Here is a 19,580-nt window from a genome sequence, read left to right as displayed (position 1 = left end):
ACTTTACTTAAGTGACCTTAATTGAGTACCCTCAAGTGAAGAGTGAATTTATTCTTATATTTATATTTGTCTTATATTTGGGGAAGAAATGCCACTTTTTCTATTTTAGATTAAATGTTGAGACCAAAACATCACTTCATCAACTTAACATAAACGTAAACAGTTCACCCAAAAACTAAAATTTACTCATTATTTACTCGAGAAGTTTTAAACCTAATCACTTTATTTATTCAGTTGACTAAAGAAGATATTTTGAAGAAAGCTGGAAACCGGTGATTGACTTCCATATTAGAAACAGTCAATTGTTACAGGTTTTCAGCTTTCTTATATCTTATTTAGCATCTAACAGAAGAAACTCAAACAAGCTTGAAACAAGAACTGAGTAGTAGACATAATTTTCGGTTTTGGTTCAGTATCCAGGACAAAGGATATATTTTTATATAAAATTATAATTCACCTCAGTTTGCAACAACTAGCAGTGGCCAGTTTAGCTGATTAACAAAAGTAGCATCTCCACATGACTATATAGATTTATATGATAGATTTATATGAACTTATTACTGTAAACTGTACCAGTCATGTATAATTAAAATAGTCAAACAGTTATTAGTCAATAACTTACCGAACATCCAGTCGAACTCAAGGTTTCATTTCATCCACATCATAACAAACAATACCCGCCATTCACCACTAGATGGAGCCAAACACCCTTTCATTTTACACAAACCTCCATCACACGGTGCCATTGACACGTCTGGCCTCTGCTTCCTCAGATAAATGCTGCAAGCGTGTTTATGTCTGCAAAGGAGAAAAGGATGTGTCTGACCGTTGTAAACATGGAGCTACCGCTATGCAGCATCACTCCTGCTATGCCTTAATAAGGCCATGTTCTCCGTCTGTCCACTTATTCACTGTTTAACTCTCCGTCGAGTCAGGCCACCTGCTTATACAATCACTGTCAACACAAAGCATGCTGGGAGAGCACCATTTATCTTCAAGTTTTCTTTCCTCGAGTGCACAAATAGTCTGATAGCACTTTTGAAAGTGACAGTGTTTAGATTAAACGCTGACGCACTGTTATCTTGAGAGCAGAGACAGGAAAGGGAATGATCAGGACAAGCAGTGCCAAATAGTTTACTAATACTTAATGTCTCGTTCTAATAGAGACTTTTGTGTTTGTTTTGTTTCTGGTCCTTTCAAAAGTGGGTGATGATGGGAGGGGTTACTGAAAAACTCATTCAGTCCAGCATCAGAGCAGAGTATTATATGGTAAATCCCTCTGTTCACCTTTCTAGATCACACTGCAAGAGCTTTCCTCTCGGACGTCCGGACCGAGTCTGGTGAGCTCCTTTATGTTTCTTATTGTCATTTTACTAAGCATGGACTTCTGTTAAAGAATTTCCATCCATCTTTCAGTGCAATTATTGTGTGTTTACATAACAGCTATTACGCTGATGTTGAGGCACAAATTGTTTTTGAGTGGTGATGTAAATTACTCCAACATCATTATGTGTTATTAGGGTAAAACTGTATTATGGGATTCAGAAATCAAATAACATTGACAATTTAATTGCTAAAGCTTCAATCCACACACATTATACCCAACATTTTATCTAAAATACAGTACCAAAGTGTATCATGGACACTGGAGGATCTTATCAATTTTCGGAGCCATTTTGGTATTGAGTGTTAATGAAACCGGTCAACACAGATGTCCTATTATAGTAATCACAGGCATCGTTTGGGTACAACTTATGATCCACGATCCACTTATTCTTACTATGTGACAGATGGAAACAAAATGTTGTGTTCTCCGGGAAGTAGGAACCAATTGCTACAAATAAATATTAGAAATACATTTTTCAGGGGGAATGCCAAATAATGAATAGTAAAAGCGTTGTAAGCAAGCATTTTACTACTTCATTACCTTGTTTTAATTTCATTTGTGACCACAATGGAACTTTGTGGGTTCAACTAAGTATATAATTGTTGCTTGAATTGATGGAAATTGTGTTAATCAATTTGTAATTCATGTCCACAGGTAAAAATGTTTTCTCGCATCATGTGCAGGTGTACTATAAAATATTTGTGAACTAACTATATTTGTGAACTAACTTATTGCTGGCGGTTTATTCATTCCACTGTGGCGACCCCTGATTAATAAAGGGACTCAGCCAGAAAAAAATGAATGAAGGAATGTTTATTAATGCATTGTGAGACCTTGATTTGTCCACACCAACTTTTGATGTGACTTTTATTGGCATTTTTAATCATATGAAGTTATATATTGTCTGGGTTAGTGTTGTTAATTATGGTACAAAAACCTGGTAGAAAACGTCCAGTATAGGCATGGGTCGCTATGAGACTCTGACGGCAAGACAACCTTGTATAAAAATATCACGGTTTTACAATATTGTGATTAGTTTTTTAAAAATGTCTGGGTAAAAAAAACAACAACCTTTTCCTGATTGAACACAATATATTTTATTTTAGAAAACATTTAATATATTTTGTCTTTTTTCTTTTAAACATGTCAGGCTAAACAATTCAAATAAACCACTGACTCCCTTTATTAGATAACAACTTGAAAAGGCTTGAAAAGCTTTTCTTTCCTTGGATATAAATCACGGTTTAGGTCTTTATGTTTAGGTGGGCTGACAAGTAGCTTTTGATTTGGAGGACCATTTTGCTTCATATACTGTTGCCCTAAAAATCCTAAAGAAACCATCATAAAAAAACAACTAGCATATACCTTAGGAATGGTATAAAAGAAAATGTTTGTGGTTTCATAACCTTAACTTTTCCACAGTAAACCAGTTATCTTCCCATGCCTAGTCCAGTATACTTTTTCTGTTGTTTTACAGACTTAATTTTCTTAATATTGTTTCTCATACAGTACATTATATTATTACAAACTACTAAAATGCCAATAAAAGCCACTTAGTTAAAATGCAAAGTTGAATTTACAACATCAAAAATCAGCAGAGCAGAGATTAAGGTCTTATAATGCAACTCATAACCAGAAATAAAAAGAAACACCATATGAATCATGAAATCGATACCTGTTAATCAACTGATATTTTTGTTTTACAGTAGAGAACGCATTGCCACATTCACTTGAAGTATATCAAGGCTTTTAGGGGCTTCAATGACAAATACATAACAGTATTTTATTTTTATTAAAACCTAAATTTAAAACAGACCTAATTTAAAAGAAACTTTTTTTTTTTTTTTACTAAAAAATACATTTAAATGGTCTTCACATTTCACAATTTACAATTTAAAAACTCTTTGAAGATTTATTTTAGAATGAATTTTCAATTTAGAGTCCATTTTATCTAACAAAAAAAAGCTCTGAGAAATAGTCTCCGCTTATGAAGCATGTTATTCCACAGATCCTTTTGTTTGTGTTTGGGCCCTAGTTGATTTAAAGGGTAACAGGCAGAAGGTGCGCAACACATCCTACAGCACTGCATGGTAAACGTCAGCACTAACCAACATGGCTACTGTTTATGCTGAGATGAATGCCTGAATTATTGTCATCCGGATGTCCTTTATGTGCGTGGCTGAAACCAGCTTGACTTGCGAGAAAACAGTTTCGCAAAATATTTTTTTTATAAAATCTGTTTGTTTAGAAGCCACGCAAAACAAAGATTTGGTTGTGACTAGATAAATTCATTAAAAAAATGTTCTTTAGTATGACTTGTATGTTCTTTAGTTTTCTTCAAAAAACATCCATAAAACATTTACTTTCCATAAATGCTTCTTTAGATATTTAAAATTTTCTTCACACTAAGAAATTTTTTATTCTAAATATTTCTTCTCTAAAAAATAATTTTAAAGGAACCCCAAAAAGTTTTTTTGTTTTAAGTGTGTTCTAGCATTTCATCACTACAAGCTAGCAAGGTTATTTTAAGTAAAGGAAAAATAAGACTACGACTAAAACATTTTCATTTACTGAAATGAACAAAAAATATTCTGAATAAATGAAAATCTATATGAAACTAACAACACTGATATTAACAACATAAAATAATATTAGTATTAATATTAATAATATTCTTTCATTATTTTCAGTTCAGTCAGTGTCTATACTTCTATTTTAATTACAAAGAGGTTTGCACAATATAACATTACAGCATCAATATCGCAATGCAAAAATCCGCAATATTCACATGGCAAGATCTGCATTGTCGCAGTGTAAGCATTTCAAGTGAATTTAAGCCATTTGGGAACAAAAAAGTACAATGTTTGTAGTTTAAAGATTAATTGCATATAATTATTATAGTGATTAATTGCTTTTTTCTTAAAAAAGGCAACTTAATGTATATAATTATGCCCATAGTTCATTAATAACTTAACAAATTATTATAATATAAAAATGTACCAATTTTAAAACTTTATTAAGGCAACAAGTTTACTCGATTTTTTTGTTAACAACTGTTTGAGTTTTTTAAATGTTCAGTTAACTTGATTAACTATTGCTACAACTAAAACTGAAAATAAATATGTAACAGCTCAACAGAAACATGTTCAGAACATACAAACTAGACTAAAACCATTAATGATTTGAAAAAGTAATCTGAAAACGATAGCAAGTTTAAAAATAGTATCGGAATAAAAACAAACTAAAAATGCAAAACTATAAAACCTTCTCTTTAAGATCTCTGAAAATATCTCTATACTAGTAGCTCTTGCACAAGCGTTCCCTCATTTTTTGTCTCTATAAAAGTCCTTCTCGTTCCCACGCACACATGGAGACACACACGCACATCTCGTAAGCTGGCTCCATCAACACCTCCTGTTCCTCCTTCTGTCCCAGCTGTCACTGAAGATGGAGGCTGAGAAGGGAACATTAGAGGCAGGTACCAAAGAGCAGGCCGATACCATGGGTCAACTGACAGCAGAACAGCTGGCCGCTATAGAGGATGAAGAGATCCTCAATAACATGGTAAGAGGCCACTGACGGCGCTACAGGCGGAGCTGGGTTTGTTATCACGGTTTGTCTTGACCATATTTAGGAAAAAAGTGTTTCCCTTCTGTTTATCGCATGTAATAGCTAGATAAGGCTGTGGATTTCGAAGAGAGGAAAATGATCCGGGCTGCCATGAGAGAACTGCTCAAGAGGAAGAGGGGTGAGGACTGGGCCATGTCCCTAATGTCACTTATTTAATATATACAGCTGAAGTCAGAATTATTATTATTATTATTATTAGCCCCCTGTATATATTTTTTTCTCCAATTTCTGTTTAACAGATTTTTTTGGGCACATTTCCAAACATAATGGTTTTAATAGCTCATTTCTAATAACTCATTTCTTTTATCTTTGCCATGATGACAGTAAATAATATTCAGTAAAGTGAATATTAAAGTGCCATTTAAAGGCTTAACTAGCTTAATAAGGCAAGCTTTTTAAGTAATTTGGCTTGTCGTTGTATAATGATGGTTTGTTCTATAGACCAGGGGTTCCCAAACATTTTAGCCAGTGACCCCCAAAATAACAATCCAAGTGACTTGCGTCCCCCAATATTCTCTGAGGTGGTTATAGATATATAATCCTTGCACACAATGACCCACACAAACCAATAGGCCCAAGTCTATTCATCGTTTATTTTGGAGAACGTCACTCGGAGACCATCCTCCATGTTTAGTTTTGGCCTGTATTTATTTTTAATGCACATGAGTGCTGTAAAGGTGTCAGAAAATTTTAACTGGTGCCATAAAATCAATGTGCTGCATCTGACGCTATTGCTATGTCTTTAATATAACGTAAACACCTCGGGAGTCACAAAAAATATCTTTTTATATATTTGCATTTTTTTAAATGTACTTTATTAACATGTTAACAATGTTACTATTAACTACAATTTTATTCTTTAGTAGTTTATGGTAAAAATTTGGTCATTCTAAAAGTTTAATAAAATTTATTTGATTTTTGGAAATGCCCAAGCGATTGTCCTGAGCCCCACTTAGGGAACCACTGCTGTAGATGATCATAAAAATATTGCTCAAGGGGGCTAATAATATTGATTCAAAATCTTGTTGTTGTTTTCTTATATTGTTTTGATTTTAGCCAAAATAAAAAATAAGGGCCCTATCATACACCCGGTGCAATGTGGCTCAAGGCGCGGCGCAATAGTCTTTTGCTATTTTAAGCTTGGCGCAAGGGTCATTTTGAGGTGTTGCGCCACATTGTTTAAATAGCAAATGCATTTGCGCTCTAATGTGCGCCCATAGGCGTTCTGGTCTAAAAAAGCAGGCGTGTTTTGGCGCGTTGCTATTTTGAGAAACTGTAAATAGTCTGTTCTTTAGACCAGAACAAAGTCGGTCTATTGTCTGGCGCAAAGTGCGCCCTACACACTACACACAAGATGTAGAGCAATACGCAAATATCTTTACATATGAAAAAGATATAATATATTAAAGATATATATAATAAGGATATATAAAGGATATAAATGATTAAAATATTACAAAACATATAAATTTCTAGCCTACATGAATTTAAAAACCACTGCCTTACTTTCTTCATCTCGGGAGGCTTTTTCAGTTCATTCAATTTGCTTTTGTATAATGTTATTATTATTAGCAGTATTATTTATTATATCCATATTTATATTTGTTTTATTAAAAACAAGCTTAGATTTGCCCACCTGTCAGGTTTTAGACCATATGGGGCATAGCAGGTGTATTTGGAAATAACTCAGTATTTTGACCACACTTGGTCATTATTGTTCATTTATTTGTTTGCTGGAAATTAGAACTGAATTTAGAAATAGTTTTGAAACAAATCTTTGCGCTTACCAAACTAAATAAATTATTTTTAGGCTAATTGATGTCTGTGCGTAAAGGTTTCCCTATCCACAAGAGCAAAAGCGAAAATGAATTTACACTGTAAAAAGTGCTACACTCACAAAGTTGGTTCTATCTACTTTAAATAATTGCAATCTAGTTAATTTTATTTGTTTTATACCAAAAAAAATAAAATTTGCTTCCTCTTTACTTAAAATATATCAGTTTTTATATAACTGTATATTTTAAATAAAACTAATGCAATTTATTTGAGTAGATTTTTGTACGTGGTTATTGTGTAGAATAAATGTTATAAAAGTGAGTTGACACAGACAATTTATTAGAGCAGCTGTCGATGTGGGCAGGTGTTCATAAAACGTGATTTTAATAGTTTGGCGTGACTCCTTTTTCATTGCCCGGGATTTAGCAGCCAGACGCAGCTTCTGCAATGGTCGACATTAACTGCTCCCAGCAGCGGATCTGATTAACACGGTAAGTTGCAAATTTAGCCGAATGATAATTGTAAAGTCATGCAAAACTGCTGTCTTCGCTAGGCAGGTGAGGTTTTAGCTTTGTAAATTGTACTGTAGCCTCAGGTATGTTAACAGTTAGATTGCTCTCACATGGAAAGCTAAGTTGGCTAACGCTAACCAACGCTAGTTTATACTAACGATTAAAAGTGATATTATTGAGAAAAATAGTGAAAGTAGTTTTAAAACACTTAGTAGGTAAAACTAACGTTGCAGAACCGATTAACAAGGTCACTGGTGGGCGGTCGGGGTGTGGGGGTTCAGTTTGTTAGCGCTAACTTAGCTAAAGTTAGCTCACCTAAGTTATAGCAGCACATTAAGGATGGATATTAAATGCAGAAACGTATGCAACAGTTAAGTAGTTTGTGTTTAACGTAAGAGAAAGTATAACTTAAAGTTTGTGTTTTAGAGATTTAGTCCATAAGTTTTTTAATGCTGCATAGTGAATAAATTACAGATTTACAATTTATTTTAACTTAAATTACATTTACTGATGTTTACAGAACCATTTAAATTGTATGCACCTCATTCTAAAATGCATGTTCTTGGTCTTTAGATACCAAAGTGATTTTGTTACCTGTGGATCTTCAAACTTCACATCCAGGTAAGAAAAACATTAGATACAATTACAGCTATAATTATTTGCAGGTAAGTAAAACATTGGTAAAATTGCAAACAATAGTGGGCTCCATAGAATTAACTTACATTTGATATCTGAAGATTTTTTTTATGTGTGCAACAGTAAAAACAGTATAAAAATATCCTAATGCAGTTTCTTATTATCTGTCAGTCTTTCAATAAAGCTAACTGATAACACTGAATCACTGAACTGTCATTTGCCAGTGACATTAAATTTGAAGAAAAAGTCAATTAAATGTAGCTTTAGCAAAAAATTAATGTAAACCTTAATGTAATGTGTAAAATGGCAATGTATTTATTTATTTATTTAATAAAACTTGTATTATGACGTGCAAAGTTTGGTGCAAAATGAAGATGACAATTAAATTATAGAATTTGTATTCTATAATTTTCTTATAGCCGTTTTCAAACAGTTTTAATATCTAAACTAAATTATCTAAATGCCAAAATAAACAAAAAAATGTAATACCTAAATTTTAACAATTCTGTGATTGACAGGAAACCACAATGACATGCACTGTTACACTGAGTAAAATCACAGTTTTCTTTAAAATTTGATAACTAAAAACACCTGGAATAATGTAATTACACAACCTCTATAACCTTTTTTTATTTTTTAAATAAAAGTTAGGTAATTTTAACTAAGGTAATTTTTAACTGATAAACTAAGGTGTTTCATCCATGCATCATTCTCACTGGACTTTTGTAACTTCACTTGTAGTTATTTTCTATTTAGTATTTAGCTATTTAATGTTGTTTGGTAGCAACAACCTGAACTCCTGTTTCTTTTTGTCTCTACCAATAGAGTTGTGAGGAATCAGAGGTGCATGCAGCTGCCCACAAGAAAAATTTGCCATCAGCCCAACACAGTTTGGATTATCATAGGACTGTCAGAGGTTTGCCAAACCTGTCAAATGCATGATGGCTCCTGTTTGGACTTACCAATGTCCTCGACTTCAAGTATCCATCAAAACTGTATACATTTAAGATGTATTAGAGACTCTTTGTGGGACTGGACATTATGCATCCAAAATCTTCATCAAAATATGCAAATCTCCTCACTGAGTTGCCTTGGATGATTTCTCAATAGGATCTGGTATTATTAATGTTTTTATTTATGTATTGTGTACGTGTAGCCACATTAATGGCCTATTTTGTAGTCACTATTAAAAGGAACATTGATTGATATTGAATACATGTTATGGTCTTTAATCCATCTTCCCATTCTTATTTAATTGTTATTGACAGGAAAGTCTGTTTATCTGTGTTTACTAGTGTATATTGTGCTTACAATATAGAAACGCCGATTTATTTTCTGAGGTTACAGCCAGAAGTCAATTAAATTCGTTTTAAATGACATATGCATGGTTAATTTTATTTAGATCATTAAGTTCATAATACTTAATTAAAATGAGTACAGTCAACATATAGCAATGTATAAGTAAGTTAAGTTTAACAAAAAAAGTAAGTTTATCTGATTTGAGTAATTTTAGAAATATTATTTGGCTCAACTTAATTTTATTGCATTTGTTTTAAGCAATGTTTTAGTGTTTAAAATACTTTAAAAAGGCTGGAAGTTGAATCAACCTAAAACGTCCGATGCAACCACTTGCCTCACTTTTTATAAGTTAGATGTAAGTAACATTTTTTACAGTGTACTTTACGCCATGTTAAAAGCAATGCGCTTATGGCGTGACGCAGCTGACTCTTAAAGGGAATGGGAGATGAGATTCTAATTGGTTTATTCTCAAAACACACCTATAACTCATTAAGAAAATAAACTCAACCCTTTTAGACCATGCGGCATTTTTCTCGTCGGATTTTCTCGTCCTTAAATTAGCATAAATGTGTTCTGACACGACCTGAAAGCGTTTGCGCCCTGCGTTTTGCGCTCTGCACATGGACCGTCAAAATAGAGCCCTAAGACGTTCTCCAGAAGAAAAATTATTATATGAAAAAATACTGTGAAAAAAAAAAATCCTTGCTCTGTTAAAGATCATTTGGGAAATTTTTGAAAAAGAAAAAAGAAAAAATCACAGGGAGGCTAACAAGTTAGATTCAACTGTACAAAGCTCAAACATTGTCTGTGTAAATTCTAATGTGGCCTGTTTTTGGTGAACCAAACAAAACATGTCAGCAATCTGGATCACATTATAGACTACAGTATATGTTGCAATGTAGCACTAAAGTGAAGATAGTTCATTAAGGTACCTATAAAAAGTTTGCCAATGTTTTAATATAAAGTATTATTGATCTGATATTTCTTTAATAGTTTTACATGTTAAAGATATTTTTATTGATTGCTGATTTATTATTCAAATGAGATCTTTTGTAGAAATGTGACTCTTTAAAAACTTCTATGCATAGAACTGTCACTGTTGATCAGTACCATTTCCCCCTCAATAAATAAAATAATTAGTTCGACACTGAACAAAAAATACTCATTTGATTTACAATTGAAGAGATTAGATGCAAACACCTCTAAATGTCGTTTCATATTTTCTTCTAAAATTTGCATTGTTTTCTGACTTTAGTTGTGTACACTGTACAAAATGCTGGGTTCCACACAAAGAACAAATAAGTTCTTTTCATCGTTTTCAAGTTAAATCCTTGAACATCAACATAGGAGGCTAAGAAAAATGCGAGGCTAAGAAAAATTTCCTTTTAGGAGGAAGTTTCAGATGGCATTTAGAGGTTTTTGCATCTGAACTCTTCAATTGTTTTAGGGTAAGTGGTTGCAAACAATTTATATGGGCTAAATTAAACAAACAGATTAAATTTAGTAATGTTTTACTTAAATTGTTTGCAACCAAAAAAACATTAGCAAATCCAATAAAAAAAATTTCTGTGAACTTATATAGGAAGTGACCTTTACTTAATTACTTTTTACTTACTTATTATGTGCATACATGTTTTTACATTGTACTTATAATTTAAAAAGTAACTGCATGTAATTACATCTTTATTTAATTTCTGTAATTACATTTTAATTACACTGTTAGCCCATCCCTTTAACCCACCCTTAATCATGCCTATACCATTAATTCTGTTCAAACTATGTGTTATGCAATACATTAGTACAAGATTCTTGTACTTATTTTTTGATGTAAGTATATAGAAGTTAAAGCAACTTAATATATAGTACTGGCGCCAAATTATTTATTTAATTAAAAAATGTCTTTGAACTTTTGAACAGCAACCCAAACATGATTTCATCAGATCTTTTCTTTAGCAGTCTTTACTATTACACAACTAAAGAAGTAAACAAAATATACTATACTTCTTTGTGTTTGTTAACTTACCAATTGAGATTGAAATACACAACAGTTTAGTTTATTTATTGTTTGTGAATGACCAACATCCGGCTCTTCTCTTTCTCAGAACGGCGTGATCGTGAGCGGGCGGCCCGCATGGAGAACCTGCGTCAGGGCACTGGAGGAAAGACATCTGCTAGCCTCAGTAAGGATCAGAAAGCCTCTAATGGCCCCGGCGGTGCTCAATTCAACGCACACAGTGAGAAAGCATTGCTCTTGAGGATCTGAACACTTTGTACTTTTACTGCAACATTTTGACAACCTCCATTTCTTTTTGTACTTTAATATAGGAACAGCTCAGGCAAAAACACTTTCACAACCAACCTCAGTTTCCTCTCCGAAAACGGTGAGCAGGTGAGTCACTGCTAGAGGGACGTCAGGACGCCAGCATTAGGACGCATCCCGTTGACTGATGTTTTTTTTTATTTTTCCTTCTGAAGCCCGGCTCAGTCCCATGTGGCCAGGGTTAAAATGTCTGGCGGTTCGGCAGTCGGAGGCCCAAACACCAAAGATGTCAAACAGATGCTGCTGGACTGGTGCCGTGTGAAGACTGAGCCATATGAGGTGAGCCTAAAGAGACAAAATCACATTCAATCAAACACTCGATCTGTTTTGTTAAATGTGTGACTCTCTGTGTGAGTCTCGAAAACATGTTTTTATCCAGCTTTGATTCACCCTCTTAAACTTGTTTGTGTGTTTAGGGTGTGAACATCCAGAATTTCTCCTCTAGCTGGGCTGACGGTCTGGCCTTTTGTGCACTGGTGCACAGGTTCTTTCCAGAGGGCTTTGAATATTGTACTCTTAACCCTTATGACCGCAAATCCAACTTTGAGAAGGCATTCAAGACTGCAGAGTAAGACTTTGAGACTAAGCTTTGTTTTTCATATATATATATATAAACAAACACAGTTGAAGTCAGAATTATTAGCCCCTCAGTACATTTCTGTTTAACGAAAGATTAAACAGAAATTTACTGTAAAATATTGTGTGATTTTTTTTTCAACACAATTCCAAACATAATAGTTTTAATAACTAATTTATTTTATCTTTGCCATGATGACAGCACATAATATTTTACTTGATTTTTTTAAAGATACTAGTATTCAGCTATTCAGGGACATTTAAAGGCTTAACCATAAGTAGACAAGTTAGGGTAATCATATGTTTCATAAATCATAAATTTGATGATTTAAAAATGTAGAATTAAAAGAAATATCATATTATATATTGCAAGTTTTATTATATTATTATTATTATTATTATTATTATTATTATTATTATTATTGATTCAAGCATTATGCTTACATGCTACTATAATTTTTTAGAAAAGTCAAAAGATCACTGTTCTGCCCTAAAACTTAATGTAGAGACCAAACAGCATGGCAGTCTACACATCATCAAGACTCACCCAAATCATACTGATGGTGGCGCTACAACAGCCAAAAGCATGAAATCACTGTTCTACAAGAATTCCTGGCTCAAGCTCTACAATTATTCATCAGATTGTGCTGCTACTGTGCTTGTGAAATAACCAATTTGCAAACTAAAGTCTTATGTTTTTGTCAGATCATAACCATAGTGATGCAGTTAAATACTCGAGAGTCTGAAAATTAAAAGTTATTGAAAAAAGTAAAACATTTAGATTCAGGTTAGTGACAGGACACATCTCCCAGCAGTGGCTGGGGCTACTTTTACCAACATCCTATCAAACTCAGAATGCATGAGATCAAACTGAGGTCACTATACTTTAGTGAATTTTGGCCTCTACCAATGGATGAAATAATCAGAAAATAATCAGGACTGATACTGTTGATACTGAAACTAAAAGGCTCTCGCACATTTTTAAAAACACAGACGCCATCAACCAATGATATTTCAGAACCTATTTGACAAGGTGAATGGAGTCAAATAGGAAAAAATTGCTGTGAACTACTTCAACTCATGAACTTAGAGGTCTGTGAGAGATTTGAATAATTGGCCACCAGGTGTGCGATTTTTACATTTTACAAGTGTGGAAATGACAAAACAATCTTCAATAATTGAACCAAAGAATATGACCTCCAATAGTTAATTTAAAAAAAAGATTTGTCTGGAAAACTTTAACAGGGTCAATTGGAAAACTATTTTCTACATCATTTTTATGCCGGAGTCACACTAGAGTTTGAGCATGTAAAAATTCTGTCATACGGTTCTGTGAAAAGGGCTGGGATTAAACAAGATAGTCAGATATTTTAAAAAAGCGAGCAATTTGTCCATATTTCTCTACCAAGAGATGTACACGTTTTGATCTTCAATTAGTCTCATGTAGTCACGTGATGCGATTTCGCAGGTCAGAGTTCACCAAGCTTGAACTTTGCAATGCAGTGAACTGCGAAACTTGAACCGGTCTGTTGCATTGGTGTGTGTAAAAATGGAAGTCTATAGGAAGAAAATTTTTTAAAAAGACCAAACAATAGGCCTTGCTATGCTGTTTTAATGTTTAATGCTGTTTTCTATGGCAATTCACCTGAAATGGCAAAAATATTTTAGTACTTTGGCAACCTTCAGCATTATATTTATAATAAATTATCAAGGCCCTTTTTCAGAAAGGAGATTCATTGAAAACTCAGAGTATGTTAATCCTGAAATGAGAGAAACTCTGGGCTTTCTGTTTCAAAATGGCAGGTTTGTGAAACTAGAGAAAACAGGGTAAGTCAAGCCTGTTTCTAGAGAGATAACTTTAACTCAGAGTCAGTTACCGTGGTGACTTACTCTGTGAACCTTACCTGGTCAGGAGCAGGTTTTATTCTCTAAACTCAGAGTTTCTGTCGGTCTCCCCTTTTTTTTAAAGATGAAGTGGTATTCCTTGCCTTACTCACATATTTTTATGCGCAATTTGGATTTGTGCGAAAAAAAACTGGTTGATGAAAACGCCATGATGCACATGACTTCTGAAAATAGGCATAATAAACATGTGGCATAGCTGGATAGAATAAACTTTTGATTCGATAAGAAAAGATGCGTATAAACTACGATGAGAAGACTTTTACCGAACAAATTCCAGTATGCGCATTAAGGTTTTATTATAAGAGATCATATGATGATGAAAATGTGTGTGAATGGACAAACCAGCAGGCTGAGCAAAAAAAACCATCTGAAATGTTGTTTTGGTCATTTTAAAACGCCTTAACCGTTTCAATATAATTGTTATTATATTATTAATTGCCTCCAGCTCCAGAGCATCTGGAGTGTGTCAAGAGCATCTGTTCTCCGCGTCTCATGATTCATTGTGTGTCATCATTGTCCTCTGAGGTGAAAATCATTTAATAAATAAAGAAAAGATTCATGCAGCTTCTTCTACCGCAGTAAAATCATTTTTTACTGTTGATATTTGGCGCCAGTTAATCAGAAAGTGACGATTTTGTTCTCTTTGATTCGTTGAATGGAAACGTTGCTTTATTCGCATATCTTGTATGCGATATTCCAGTTTTGCACATAAATTTAATTAGCATTTTTGGATGGAAACATAGGTATTGCCAACATTTCAGTCACACAAAGAACAAAGTCACATACGAGACCGGCTTGTCCTTTTTTAATGAATAATTAGTTTAAATTCACTGACCTTCGACAGGGACATGTCCTGTAACTAGATTAATGAGATTATTACTCGTTCTAAAAACTATTTTTTAGTACTGCTTACATTCTAAATGTCATATCAACCTTTACCACCTGATCAATAAAAAAGGCAGACACAAGTGCACTTTTAAATCTATTAAAAACACAATTTTGAAAATTTTATTTTAAACTGATCAACGTGTGTAAAAGTGAGAACCATAAATTAAACATTTCCACTGAACAGGTTAAATGCATTCTTGTTTTGTCAAATTTGTTGTTGAAACTATGCAGTATCCTATTTTATGTAATTTAATCCAATTACATCTGAAATAACTTCAAAATTACTTTCCCAGTGATGGTTGCAGCTGGAAGAGCATCCACTGCGTAATCCATATGCTGGATAAGTTGGTGGTTCATTTCGCTGTGGCGACCTCAAATTAATAAAGGCCGAAAAGAAAATGAATGGATGAATGAATGATTGAATTAATAACTTCAAAATGACGTCTAATTCCCCACTTTTTCCAAGTGAAAAGTCAATAAACATCACACACAACATAACTTTTTTTTATTATACTCGAATATTTAAATACTTTAAATGTAAACTTCCGCATGCAATTGAGTAGCTATGTTTTCCCACGCTAACTGTCTCTGTTTCACTGATACAGTGGTGTTGCTTTTTTAAAAAATATGGTCATATTTGCTGTAAATTTGCATGAGCACATCAAGTTCAGCAGGAGAAAGAAATGCTCTTTTTCAGATGTTGCCATGGTGACTCGTAATATCTGCGCTTCATTAAATATGCCTTTTTATAGTCGCTGTGTGCGCGCCTAACGCTGAGTTAAGGCTGATTTATACTTCTGCGTCAAACACCGGTGTATGCTGACGCATAGCCCATCGCCATGGCCGTCGCCGTCACTGACGTGCACCTCTCAAAAATTGTAACTACACGTCGCCACAACGCGTAGCGCAAGCTCTGTGATTGGTCGGTTTGCTAGCGCCGACGAGTCTGGGCGGGACCGAGAGCCGCGCGAACGCCGCGAGCGATTGTTTACAAGTGTGGAGTCCCGTGGAGGAGCTCCGGATGGAAAGTTTTGTTTGACCTAAAGCCTGATTTATACTTCTGCGTCAGGTGACCGGCGTAACCCACGGCGCACGCAACGCGCGTAGCTGTGCATTTATACTTCTGCGCGCTGACTCAATCGGTCTGCATTAACACTTCCGAAACGCTAGTTGGCAGTGAGGTGTAAATGTTCCTCTGTGTCGAGTTTCTTCGCTGTTGTTTTGCTTTTCCTGAACACTTCCGGGATGTACAAGTGGCTCAAACTCGCTCATTTTGAGGCAGGAACCGGCGGACGTGCAACAACTTTAACTATGAGGTAAACACAAAACAAAACTTTCCATCCGGAGCTCCTTCACGGGACTCCACACTTGTAAACAATTGCTCGCGCCATTCGGGCAGCTCTCGGTCCCGCCCAGATTCGTCAGCGCTACCAAGCCGACCAATCACAGAGCTTACGCTACGCAAAGTTGCGATGTGTAGTTAAATTTTTTGAGAGGTGCACGTCAGTGACGGCCACGGCGAAGGGCTATGCGTCAGCGCCGTAGCATACGCCGATGTTTGATGCAGAAGTATAAATCAGCCTTAACTCAGATAAGCTATTCTGAAACAGAGTTTTTAATTTCTCGATAAGTCAACTCAGAGTTCAAGTTTTAACCCCGGGTTAATTGAACTGCTCTATTGAAACAGGCCCCAAATGTATGAAATTGTTAATGAAAATATAATGTATTCAAAGATGCTCTAAACTATTTTTGAAAGACACTTTTGACCCCAGTGTAAGACCAAGTTCCAAAACACATTTGCAGTCAATCAGCAGCAAGGGGCCTGTCTAGTAACTACAGTGGAGATCAAAGGTGGAGATGCCATGAAGGTATTGGGTTGGGTGTGTTTGTTTTGGTGCTATCAAATATCAAATCAGTTATCAAATTTGCTTAAGGCATCTTTAATGTGTTTTTTAAAATAAAATGAATATATTATAAAGTATAAAATTATAATATAAAAAGATAATAGCAATTATAAAAGACAGCATGTCGTAAACTACTGTCGAAAAAACATCAGGATTTACATTAATAAGAGAGTATTAAGGAGGAAAAATGTTCATGAGCTAAATCATGAAAACAATGTTTGAATTTCAAATAAGATTGATTTTCCTTATGCGTGTAGGAGACTAGCCGACTGTCCTCCCCTGCTGGACGTTGATGACCTGATGCGGATGCGGGAACCCGACTGGAAGTGCGTTTACACGTATATCCAGGAGTTTTACCGCTGCCTAGTAGAAAAAGGCCTTGTCAAGACTAAAAAGAAGATGCCATAGAAACACAAAACTCCCACACTGTGAGTGTTTTCACGGACCAAGAGACTACAACAGGCACACAACACAGCATACATGTGACCTGAAGCTTTGCCAAAGACCAAAGAGTCTATTACATTCTTATGCTCGTCTCTGTTTCATATCAGCACATGCAGTGGATGAGGATTATAACCTGTATGTTTGGCACTAGGGTACAGCTGGGGCTCTGAAACTGCACATTCCAGCGAGATTACACATGCATTAATCTCAGTATGTGCTCAGAGATTGTGTAAATGTGTGTGTGTGTGTGTGTGCGCGAATGTCTTTTTATGGTACTGCTACTCCCCATTTTGAAAGTGCTCCAGCAGAGAGACATCAGGCTTATAAGGGCATGAGATCTAATGCTGAATTATACTTATCCCTGATTTATCGTTTGTTTAAAAATACTGACGGGCACTTGTACTGTTATGTAAAGGAGTTCAGAAAAGAAAACAACGTTTTAAAAGGGCTACATTTAGAATTCAGAAGCATGCGTTATTAGCGACGCCGGTGGCTCTTAAGTGAACTGCAGCTATATTTTTTTCATGACTTGACATGATCCAATGCCTTCAACATTCTGAAAATATGTACTGCTTACGATAGTTAGGAAACCAATAATATACAGATAAATGAGCGCATAAACATTTTTCATACTCCTAAAATATATATATTTTACTTTTATTCATTTAAATTTTTTCAAAAACATCCTGAGTCCTTCGCACAAAATTGGTCTATTCTACACACTTACTAAGACAACCTAGGAAGTAAGTCAGAATGTTTATTACAATCTATTTGAATATCCCCATCAAAAAAAATAAATAAATAAAAAATTAAAGAAATTACATAAAAGCTGGGTGTAAATTACAGGGGGGTTTGTGGGGGCCCGACCCCCCCTAATTAATACGGATCCCCCTTGAGGAACATCAGAAAAGGATGTATGGGGTGGTGCTCTTTAATAGTTAAGAAATAGTTTGCCCTGATCTGTATCTTAAATAAATGTTACTACTTAAAATAATAGATAACGTACATACCTTTGACCACCCCTATAGTGGTTCATACCATTGTGAATGAATGTTTGCGCAAAAAATATTAATTTAGCAGTTTGAAATAGGCAAATCTAGAGCACCAACAGACAGCGTGTTCACAAAAACATGTTTCCTGTAAAATAGGCATTTGTACTGTAGGTGTCCATAAAATGATGCATAGATTGTATTTTATTATACACTTGCTCACATGGAAGTTAAAGTAAAATAAAAGAGATGTGCAGTCTTTCATGGTCATCCATTAATACATGAAGAAATGCAAACATGTCACCCTTGATTTAATATCACATATGTTATTGAAAACCACTTAATGTCCCTCAAAACACTGAAAAAAAACTTGACTCCCCCCGACCATCAATGTATAATTCGCACCCTGCTTAAAATAAAATAAAAATAACAAATGTTGTCATGATTGACTTATCCTCCACTCAGTCAAAACTGGTTTGGTGTTCTTTATTCTGGTGAACACAAAGGAAGATATTTTAAAAATATTGGAAACCTATATCAATGTTCTTCAAAATATCTTCTTTTGAGTTCAACAGAAGAAATAAAAGAAAAAATTTTTCTAAACCTGATGGGAGAGCAAATAGTGAGTAAACTTAAAAATTTGGAAGAACAAACCCTATTAAAACAAATTATGTGTATTATAATTATATGTATTATATTTTATATTATATGTAGCCCATTTAATGTCTTAAATGCCTTATTTTTGTACTTTATAACATATATATATATATATATATATATATATATATATATATATATATATATATATATATATATATATATATATATATATATATTTTTTTTTTTTTTTTTTTATTAGGTTTTTATTTATATAGTGAAATATGACAGCCTGAATAGCTGTGTTTCTCTCTTCTTGTTCGGGTCAGAAATCCATCATTAGCACTTGGTATACTAAAAATGACTCTAGAACTGCACTAAAAGAGATTCCAATAAGAAAATATAAAATTAAAGCTCTCACTCAGGGACAGATCGGTCCTGGAGGTCTGTAAAATGCCTGTAAGTTGTTTCCAAAAGACAATAGTAATTCATCAAGTGCTTTATTTGATGGCTAATGATTAAGTGCACTTGAGATGCAGATTGATACAGATATTGACACATCTATTGTGGTTCTGTATGAGACATTAAAGTATAATGAAATTATGAAAGTATTATGTTCTACTTTAATCACAGTAGCTGTCAATCTGTCTCACTGGTTTGATTAATTTATGGGTGTCATTTTCCTCCCACAATGCCTCACCGAGTGTTTGCCAAGTA

The 19,580-nt window shown here is 34.3% G+C and overlaps 1 protein-coding gene and 1 long non-coding RNA gene across 8 annotated transcripts in view; one reads left to right on the top strand and one right to left on the bottom strand.

The window, feature by feature from the left end:
* The window catches only part of LOC141376306 (uncharacterized), a 32,128-nt gene that overhangs the window by 9,537 nt on the left and 3,011 nt on the right, over positions 1-19,580 (bottom strand). The window contains exons 2-3 of one of the 2 annotated variants that reach the window (XR_012386131.1): positions 11,600-11,845; positions 728-798 (exon numbers count right to left, since the gene is read on the bottom strand). This is a non-coding gene — a long non-coding RNA (uncharacterized lncRNA). The remainder of the gene's footprint in view (positions 1-727; positions 799-11,599; positions 11,846-19,580) is intronic. The other variant, XR_012386130.1, reaches the window with a different exon arrangement.
* Positions 720-17,805, top strand: smtna (smoothelin a). 6 transcript variants are annotated; one of them, XM_073914429.1, is made up of 9 exons: positions 720-894; positions 1,296-1,340; positions 4,823-4,951; positions 5,060-5,135; positions 11,343-11,474; positions 11,566-11,629; positions 11,716-11,839; positions 11,977-12,128; positions 17,091-17,805. In XM_073914429.1, the coding sequence occupies exons 1-9, from the start codon at positions 886-888 to the stop codon at positions 17,239-17,241; spliced, it is 882 nt and encodes a 293-aa protein (XP_073770530.1). In that variant the 5' UTR covers positions 720-885; the 3' UTR covers positions 17,242-17,805. The 6 variants fall into 6 exon arrangements, with proteins under 6 accessions (XP_073770530.1, XP_073770532.1, XP_073770531.1 ...); XM_073914431.1 differs by lacking the exon at positions 720-894 and adding an exon at positions 976-1,202 and having other exon boundaries at positions 11,343-11,420; XM_073914430.1 differs by lacking the exon at positions 720-894 and adding an exon at positions 976-1,202.

The sequence above is a fragment of the Danio rerio genome, chromosome 10 (assembly GCF_049306965.1).
Source record: "Danio rerio strain Tuebingen ecotype United States chromosome 10, GRCz12tu, whole genome shotgun sequence".
Taxonomy (NCBI): domain Eukaryota; kingdom Metazoa; phylum Chordata; class Actinopteri; order Cypriniformes; family Danionidae; genus Danio; species Danio rerio.
Note: the sequence above shows the minus strand (reverse complement) of the source record. Positions and strands in the feature narration are given on the sequence as shown.

Coding starts and splice junctions, on each gene's coding strand:
- smtna (XM_073914429.1), top strand. Junction 5,136..11,342: donor ACTGCTCAAGAGGAAGAGGG/GTGAGGACTGGG, acceptor TCTCTTTCTCAG/AACGGCGTGATCGTGAGCGG. Junction 11,630..11,715: donor TCTCCGAAAACGGTGAGCAG/GTGAGTCACTGC, acceptor TTCCTTCTGAAG/CCCGGCTCAGTCCCATGTGG.